Source organism: Boleophthalmus pectinirostris, unplaced genomic scaffold, assembly GCF_026225935.1.
Source record: "Boleophthalmus pectinirostris isolate CB_2022bp ecotype Guang Dong unplaced genomic scaffold, ASM2622593v1 HiC_scaffold_22, whole genome shotgun sequence".
Taxonomy (NCBI): Eukaryota; Metazoa; Chordata; class Actinopteri; order Gobiiformes; family Gobiidae; genus Boleophthalmus; species Boleophthalmus pectinirostris.
The window spans coordinates 15,689,284-15,699,303 of record NW_026571190.1 but is presented as its reverse complement, the minus strand read 5'-3'; the positions used below and the strand labels follow the sequence as shown (position 1 = coordinate 15,699,303).

The window sequence follows — 10,020 nt, the reverse complement described above, 5'->3', positions numbered from 1 at the left end:
CCACATTTGCAGTATGGAAAAAGGTAGATCAAAATAAAGTTGAAAGATAAGTCACTACAATTTACCACTACATAAAATCTGTGAAAATCTAGGGGGGAAAAAAAATCTCCTAAACACCAGTATAAAATCAAAGTGTGAACTCGAAGGAGACGACAGACACGGAGAGGAGACAAAGATGTCCTGCAGGACGAGGCACGGTGCAGAGACATCAAAGCGGCGAGGAGACAGCCATTCCAATCAATAGTTCTGCTCACCGAGAGGGAGAGGGATGGAGGGAGAGGTGGGGGGACGGAGGGAGCAAGAGGAGGAAATAAAGAGCTTTACAAAGGCCTTCTCAAGTGAGTTTATGAGAGCGCTGGCAATTTGATCAACAACGGCCCAGTGAGAAGGCTGTCAAGTCTATTCAAACAACAACATCATCTCTATGGGGAAACGGTTATGTAATCACAGCTGAGAGTTCAGAAAGTGTATTGGAAAAGGTTTGGGTTAGGCAATGCGAAGATTCTGTACGGTCTCAAAATATCACATTAGCTCCAGCCACTAGAGTTGAACCTGCTCATAGTAGGGATGAGCATTCGATAAAATGTTTTCAATCGTTCGTCGGGAGAATTAATGCCCGATTTTCAATTGATCGTTAACGTTTTTATATTAAAATATCATCACCATTATTATTACTATTATTGGATCATTTGCATAAAATATAAGCGCTGAAATAAAAGCAGCTCTTTCCTTGTGCGCTGATGTGGTTCAGCTTCTGTGGGACTAAAAGACACGACTCAGTGGAATATGAGTGTTTCTCTCTGTGACAGAGGGATGATGATGATGATGATGATGATGATGATGATGATGGTGAGTCTGTTCTGTGTGTGTGTGTCGTGTTGAAGGTGGTTCATGTTTTCAGAGATCAGACATGTGCAGGTTTAGTGCAGCTCTTTATTTAACAGTCATTTCACTCACTTTATGTTGGTCACTTTATTTATTTTGGCTACTGTTTTGATGAAAAGACTGAAAAGTGTCTGTCTTTCGGACATATGTTCACTCAGGTTTTTGTTGAGGGGGACTGGGATACTGATGTGTAAATGATCTCCACCACATCATGACAAATACAGATGCATTTGTGCACTTTTATTATTTTAAAAGTTTAAAAGTATTTTATTATTTTAAGCTTCTACCACATGTCGCAGTAAGAAGTTAATTGTCGACCATAATGAAATATGATCGTCGAGTCGAGAGTCAGACCTCGAGTCTGAATCAATACCGAGTCCAAGCGCCTTCAAGACAGAGTCCACGCGAGTCTTACATCTTTAACAGACATCTACACTCACAATGTCAACTTTAAATTGGAAGGTGTGGAGTTAGACACCAGTGTTATGGAGCCTGCATGAAAATCAGGACATGCGTGGTTATGGAGCCAGCACAATACCTAAGGTGTGAACATACTGTCTTAAGCCCCCTATGGCTTTATATGAAGCCTCATTATAATCCAAAGGTCCTTCTGTCTGTCTGTTCACACCTGGAGTTATTTCAGATTTAGTGGATGTATAAGGCTGGGTCTGACATTCCTCTGAGTTATAAAAGAATGCAAACATGCGGATTTAAAAATATCAGGATGCAAAGTATGTCATTTATTCATTTTTGTATACATAAAGGTATGTAACCTCTCTGGAGTGCTTGTCTCCATAGCGATGTTATTAATAGGCCTGGAATGTTTGACAGTCATTAAATGTATCTGGTTTATTTATTAAATATCATGTGTTTTAACTGGCAAAAGAAAATAAATGTATGCATGTATATTTATCACAAGCGGAATCACCTCTCCGCAGATCTGTACTGATAGTTAAATCCACTTGTCACTCGCTCAAAGCAGTGCAGAGGCTGACCAACAAAAGGAGTGGGGAAAAGTGTCTGTGTTTGCGCATAGAGCTGCAATGAAAAGACAAGCACTGACTCATATGTAAACTTCACCAAAATATATGGTCACGATTGTTATTGTTATCTTCAGAAATACATAGTGGCACACGCAGTTTTGCTCTGTTTGGTTGCAATCAAACTTTTTAAACGCTACAAGCAAAACGTATTCAGAAACTTACTCAAGTAAAATACTGCCCACTTTTTGCCTTTGTGGTGGTCAGGACTTCAGGCAGTAATTTTTTATTTGGCCTGAATTGGCATACTGTCAGAGCATTCAACACTTAGTACAAATGGATTTCCAACCCCAGGGGGGACTGAATTAAACTCTCTCTAACTCCCCCTCCCTGCCAATCTCTTGTTTTCTCCCCCTCTCTCCCTATTATTCTCTCCCCTTCCATATTTCTCTATCTCTCCCTTTGCCCTCCCGTCTACCCCCTCTACTTCTCTCTCTTTCGCTCTCTACACCCTCGTACTATGCCCCTCCTGTTACCCCCTCTTCTTCTCTCTATTTCTCTCTCTATATCCTCGCACTATGCCCCTCTTTTTACCCTCTCTTCTTCTCTGTCTTTCCCTCTCTATACCCTCGCACTACGCCCCTCTTTTTACCCTCTCTTCTTCTCTGTCTTTCCCTCTCTATACCCTCGCACTACGCCCCTCTTTTTACCCTCTCTTCTTCTCTGTCTTTCCCTCTCTATACCCTCGCACTACGCCCCTCTTTTTACCCTCTCTTCTTCTCTGTCTTTCCCTCTCTATACCCTCGCACTACGCCCCTCTTTTTACCCTCTCTTCTTCTCTTCTTCTTCTTCTCGCACTACGCCCTCTTACCTCTCTTCTTCTCTTTCCTCTATCCTCGCACTACGCCCCTCTTTTTACCCCTCTTCTCTCTCTCTCCCTCTCCTCTACACCCTCTTTACCCTCTCTTTTTCTCTGTCTTTCCCTCTCTATATCCTCGCACTACGCCCCTCTTTTTACCCTCTCTTCTCTCTCTTTCTCTCTCTACACCCTCGCACTACGCTCCTCTTGTTACCCTCTCTTCTTCTCTCTCTTTTGCTCTCTACACCCTCGCACTACGCTCCTCTTATCTTCTCTTCTTATCTCTCACCCTCTCTCTGTATACCTCCCGCTGTGCCCGTCTCTCTCTTCTCTCTCTTTCACTTTCTCTCCCACTCTCCCTTTCTCTCTAGACCCCATCACTATGCCCATCTCTCTTCCCAGTCTACCCCACTCCTTCTCTTTCTCTGCACCTGCCCACTGTAGCCCTCTTTCTACCCTCTCTTCCTCTCTCTCTTTCTCTCTCTCCCCTCTCTCTCTCTATACCCACCCATTGTAGCCCCTCCCCCCTTCCTCCTTTTCTCTCTCTCCCCTCTATATCTCCCTCCCAGTCTCTTCCCCTCCATTTCTCCCTCTCCCTCGCTGGTTTGGCTGCAGATGGAGATCGATGTTTTGATCTGTAAGTTCCTGACCCTGGACACATCGCGGGACTAAAGCAGTGCTAACTTCCACCGTAAATGACTCCTAAACTGCGACTACATCTACAAGATAAATCGCTTGGAGAACAAAGAGCACCCATTACTCTCTTTAGCGCAATTACAGCCCATCGACCAAATGAAATATATGGAGACAGAGGTACAAAAAGTGTCTTCACCTGCAGTTTAATTTGATTAGAGCTATGCGGCATTTAAATCATTGCACTTGTATATTAGCATTACCCAAGCTAATTATGCTCAGCTCAGACAACATGTGCCTTGATTTGGTAATTGAGGAGCAGAGCGTTGTTTTCATAATCTTTTGATTCACAGTGTTGATTTAGTCTGCACAAATCAACAGTGGACAACATCCGTAATTGTAGATATTATACCTGTAGCTCTACAGCCAGCTTCTGTTCAGTGGTGCAATATTATCTCTGTGTCCTTGAGCAAAACACTTCACCGCCTTGTGTAAATGTTATGTTTGAGTGATGGTTGGCAGTTGAAGAAACCGATTGACAGCCACTTCTCAGTCAATCAGTTTCAAGGCAACTATGGCTACAGAAGTATACCTCACAACTACAGATAGTCTTACATACTTCATTGAAAATCTTGTCAAACTTGTAAAGAGCAATACAACTCAAAGACAAACACATAATACTACTTACTATAGATTACTGCATACCAACTATAGATTACTGCATACCAACTGATAACAACTTTTTCTTGTATTTTGGTGGGTTGCATTAACTCCTAACACCCCTGGGAAATCACAGTCCAACCCACAATCAGTGTCCTGCCATTAACCCCCCCCCGACCACCACCACTACTTTATACAGTCCTGCCGTCTCTCTCACCCATTCGCCATTCATTCGTGCCATCTTCTAACCATTCCCACTCCAAATCCATACTACTCGAAAATGTCAGTGCCCACAGTGCAATGGGAGCAGCCACCATGACTCTATTCAACACACTGTCTGAGGCTTTAAAGGGACAAAGTGGAATTTTGGACATAGGGCCTCATTTTCTGAGTGTTGGAGATGTGTTGAAACACTTTTTAAAATATTCCATCCAGTCCCTGTATTTGCAGTGGTCGCTGGTGCTAGGCTAGCACATGTCAATGGCCAATGGTCTTACCTACTCCACAAAGCACCCAAACCAAATCTATTATTACGCCAGACTGTTGCATCACATGAATCGTCGCATGTTGTCTATCAATGGGAATATTTTCTCGGCAGCAGCATAATTTTACTTTGCCGTTATGATAGGTGCTAGGTGAGAGTCCGCCGCTGCCAAGCTTTCTATCAGGAAGTACAACTCGCTGCTGCTACTCAGACATAAATCCTTCAAATGCAAGGTTGGTTTTACTTCTAAAATTAGTCTGGTGTTATAACTGTTTTGCCTTGGGTGCTTTGTCGAGTGGGTAAGACTGTTTTTAGTGGTAGGCTAACTATGGCCATTGACATGCGCTAGCCTAGCACCAGTGACCTCTGCAAATACAAGGACTGGATGGAATATTTAAAAAAGTGTCTCCACACGTCTCCAACACTCTGGCTCACTAGGAAATGAGGTCCTATGTCCAAAATTCCAGAATGTGCCTTTAACGCCTGGCCACTCACACTACAAGCAGTCTCTTATTCTGCCAAAGAAAATGTACAGTATGTCCATCTTCTTTCACCGCTCTCTGCCAACTGACTGAGTTTAATTAAAATAATAATAAAAACATGCTTTGATGCCATCAGAAGCCCACTTTTGGATAGTGTAGTTAACAGCATTGAATTGATTTTGATACAATGGATACTCAATATTGATTCTGATACTACAATGATACTTAAAACACTTTTTCTTTAGACAATAGAATGTGATTTTCAACATTAAATAATAGTACTTTCTTTTTTATTACCATGTCGTCTTAAATCAGTGTAATCCCATAGTGGTCCATGGGCATATACTAGTCTATGTGGTCTTATACTTGTTCTGATACAGCTCAAGATTTTTTGAGTATAGATACCTGTTAAAAAGAGTGTCTAGTTCCAATACTAGTTTAAGTACTCATTAGTATGCAATTTTCAATACTTTTGACAACTCATAGATAATATGATCTGTGCTTTTGTTTTTACCTAGTATCTTGAGCTGGGTGACTGCACCGTGCAGTCCGAAGAACATCCACAGCGGCCTGGAGTTGTCCACGCACACCTGCATGCCCACGCTGGTCCCATTATGACTCAGGATCACCTCTCCTTCCTGGTTCACCAAAAACCCCAGGATGTCCCCGCTCTGGAGGGGCGTGGGGACCCTGCACACCGCCCAAAACTCCTTCCGATCCACCAGCGCTTCCGGGTTGTACGGCAAATCGCTCGGACGTAACACAGCAGGATCGCATGACGTCACTCCGTATGACAATGACCCAGATCTCGCCGGGCTGGACTTTGTAACTTTGATGAAAACTGTTTCGCCAATCCGTAGGGAGCGATTCGTAAAAACTAGCGTACGCTCTTCTCTGGCGTGCTCTGATCTCGCCACGGTCTGTTCATCTAAGGTTTTAATATGCGCTCCTCTGAGTTGGTGGAAATGCAAGTCGCTTTCCAGTGAGGACGGTAGCAGAGATGACTGTTGCGAGTTGAGGGAGTTTTGCGGAATGGGGCAGGCTGATGAGGACGAGGCGGAGGTCAGGTGGAGGTGTGGCGGTTGCTGTGGGTGGAGCTCCCTTCGTCCTGTTGCCGGTTGAGGTCGCACAGGGAGACGGAGAGGCGGGAGTCGTCAGCTTCGCGGCGCAGAGACGAAGAGCGCATTGTGGTGAAGGAGCGTGGGCGCAGGCAGTCGGGGGGCACGATCTCACTCTCTGAAAACACAAGAGAAGAGGGGACAATTAATGATAGGTAAGGAGAGGTAGGCACATTTCACTGTGTCAAAGTCAAGGCTCTGAAAGAATTAAAAAAGCAACATGGATGAGAGCTGAAAATGCGTTCACTCTTAAAAATGTGTCCAGCTCACAGAATTCTTTTGCTATATGGACCCACGTGGATAACTGATACAGATAACACTGCATATTATTTTTATACTTTACCCAGAATTTATCCATTATTTAGATTACATGTGTGCTCTGTAGCTTTGTTGGTGCAGGTGCCTTGTCATGGTTCATGTTTTGTAGTTGCTGTTTTTGCTTATTTTGGTGTATCTTATTCCTTTAGTGTAGTGTGCCCTTGGTGTTTTATTTTGACATTTTTTCTGTCTGCTAGTGGTTTTGAGTTTTACTTTCTGTCTTGATTGTTTGGCCCGCCCTAAAGTGTTTCACCTGTGTCTGTGAGCATATAAACCCTGTGTTCTGCTTTGCCCTTGTTTGGTCCATTGTCAGTGTCTTGTCATGTCATGTCATGGCAGTTTAGTTTCGATTGATGGATTTTTGGGTATTTTTGTTTGTTATTAAAGAACTTCAACTGCATTTCTGCATTTTGGGTCCTCCTCTTTTTGTACTTAACATGCCTAGACACATTATGGATTTGAACTTATCTATCTTGCATCTACTCAATTACAGGAGCTATTGCGAAAATACCATAAAGGTCCTATATTACACTAAATGGACTCATGTGAGATCTTCATGTTATGATGCAACCTCATCAAAAACATACCTAGAGTTGTGTTTTGTTCCATTTATACATGTTTGAGTAATCTTGGTTCATTATTAATGATTCTAGTGAAGGCGTATGCAGTTTAAAAACACAGTGGAGCACTTCCTGTATTACCACATCATATCACAATGTGTTTTCAGTTTGAGAGTAGAAATCAGCCTAAATATGAAGAGTTTGTGTGCTAAACATGTGCGAATGAAACAAAACACATCTTTGGGTATGTTTTTGATGATGAAATAAGATTATAACATAGATCAAAAGATAGAGTTAAAATAAAAATAAAAAAGCCTCTTAAAAATTTGTCTCCATGATGAGATGGATAATTTTAATACCATACTGTGCAACATCCCAGGCAAAGTAGAAAAGCAGGTAGCGAACCCTCCATCAGAGAAAGTTACGCAAAGCAACTTCAAAATTATAAAACAGGCAAAACATTCAATGAACTATTATATCTTTGTATATTCTGAAATTTTCATTTATTTTAATTTGTCAGTGATGATACGATCAGTTACACCAAAAGCAACGGACTAAATATTGCTTCAGTGCTTATCTTAATCTTAACAGTACGTTCATTAGCAATATTCTAAAGGCCATATACAGTTGAATCCCCTTTGTAAGCACATACACTGTACCTGAAAATGACTGAATGCACTGCTAGCCTGTCAACTCAATCTAGATAAGAACGAGAATGTTATTTCCCTTCAGTTGTGCGGCACTTAGCTTTAATTACTCACAAGTGATGGAAATGTGTTTCGAGAAACAGAAATTAAAAGAACCAGTGGGGTGCTGCCTTATCGTTTTTCAGCTGAATCAACTGCTTTTATACCAGATACAAAATGCCATGACTGAGGGAAAATGATGCGTCTGTGTGCATTTGTTACTCAAAAGACGGCACAATGAGTTATTTCCAGTGAACCCTATAGTAAACAAACCAACAATACCAACCTCGCTCTGCAATCAAGGAATGTTTTGAGTAAAATATTCTCAATTATACTTTTTATAAGATCTTTTTTATAGATAGCAAGCAAAGTAAACAAAATGGAAAACGAAGCAAGCTAAGATAGGCTCATATAGGATAGTATAGGGCTATTGGTGGATATATATATAATATATATTTGAAAACTTTGCAAATTCAAGGTCCTCGACAGAGGTTTTAAAAGACAAAATGGAAAACGAAGCATAGTGGCTGGCAGTGTTGTCACAATACTAAGCAATAACAAACAATACTAAATTTCAAACTTAATATCGCTGACAAAGGAAAATACTCAATATAATTTTCCACAATGAAAATATTTTATAGTCAACAGAATGTGATTATTAACATTAAGTAGTAGTTTCTGTTGTCTTATAGCTCTGATATAGATCAAAACCTTTCTAAAACGATTCAGGAAACGTTGTATTATTTATGTTTTTTTCCATATCTGCTCAAATTTGTATATATATATTAGTATTATATTACTATATATAGTATCTGGGTGTCATTTTTTGGACAACCTTAGTGTGAACACCTTGTCTTTAAACTCTTTTGAGACTGATTCAATGAAAAAACTTTTTAAATATCAAAAAAGACTCACTTTATACGAACCTGTTATAATAATGCAGAGGTGTTTTATCAGGGTAACTCAGTTGAAGAATATGCATATGTAAAAAATGTTGCCGTAAATGAACACAGCATTAGTCATACTAGTGAGTCACAGTCTTTTCCAAATAGGAGGTGTATGGCTAATCTTGTATACATATATTGTACTTCATAAAACATGGAGATGATCATGTACTGATGCAGTGACATGGGGGTATTCTACATGTATCTCTATTGTGGAATGTTCAGGAGTTACCATGGTGACACAATGCATACATTAGGAAACACTGTCAAAAAAGATTTAAGATTGTCTGAAAAAACCAAAATGGATTTAAACAGTACATTTTTGGCAGCCTATGATCAATACAAGTGCTCATAGGTTTTTTTAATTTTTTTTTATTTTTGAGCGTGACTAACTGAAAAACTGTTGGCTAAAAGTTATCTTGTAACTGTAATGTTATTTTAGAGGGACTTTACTGCACAACTCAGCACAAATCACCTGTCGTAGTTCCAGCTAAGTCAGCTCTTTATGGTCAGATTGTGTTAAAACAAAGTTCAGACAGAACAGAGTTTCAGACAGAGCAGTGTTTACATTTAGCATCACACACCCAAGGACATGAGCTGCAAAGTATCAATATATAACCAGAACACTTGTTTGTCCAAATTGCTTTCTCGGCAGTCTTTTTAGGGTATCAGTATGTTGTAAACTTTGTGAAAAATGTGTACATTCATTGGCATGAACATTCACAAATTAATTTTCTCTGTCCAAATTTGTCAGATCCTAATGAGAGGTGACTGCTGATCATAGCCTAAAATACTTCACTGCATAGGCACAAGTGTAGACTAAAGCCTCCAGTAGAAGCTCTGATAGCGCACCCTCCTCTTTCTTACATCCTACGCCTTCTCAAAATAACACCTCACAATGCAGCCTGGCTCCTTCTCCCGCCTCTTACAAAATTAACCCTACAAGATACCCTGCTTCTTGGGTGGCAGCTAAGACACATTTTAGGGTTCTATATGTGCACTCTGGATAGACAATAAACCTGCCCCAATCACTCAGAAGGCAATGGAGATGTCCTTAGACCAGGGCATCTGGGATAATTAAGACACAAAGAACTAGGTAGAAGATAAAAAGCAGAGACCAGCTGCTGACCAACTAATGTCCATCTATAGAAATAAAGTCTGCCCTGGACCTAAGCGCCTGACTGCAGACAGGCCTCTTAGTTTCAATTAGCACAACCATGGGACCACAGACTAGCTGTAGCGTTAACAAACAAAACAAAGAAAAAGCCAAATTGGTGCAAAGAACGTTAAACACTTTGATACTTTGCAGCTGATATCATCAACATTCCCTGGGGTTGTGATGCTAACTGTAGACACTGCTCTGTCTGAGACTCTGTTATGCAAGTTAGACTTTAGTCTGAGCTTTACTTTG

The 10,020-nt window shown here is 40.8% G+C and overlaps 1 protein-coding gene across 1 annotated transcript in view; it reads right to left on the bottom strand.

Moving 5' to 3' along the window:
* The window catches only part of neurl1aa (neuralized E3 ubiquitin protein ligase 1Aa), a 61,984-nt gene that overhangs the window by 14,984 nt on the left and 36,980 nt on the right, over positions 1–10,020 (bottom strand). The window contains 2 exon segments of the mRNA XM_020939875.2: positions 5,498–6,055; positions 6,058–6,219. Coding sequence (XP_020795534.2) covers positions 5,498–6,055; positions 6,058–6,219 — 720 coding nt within the window.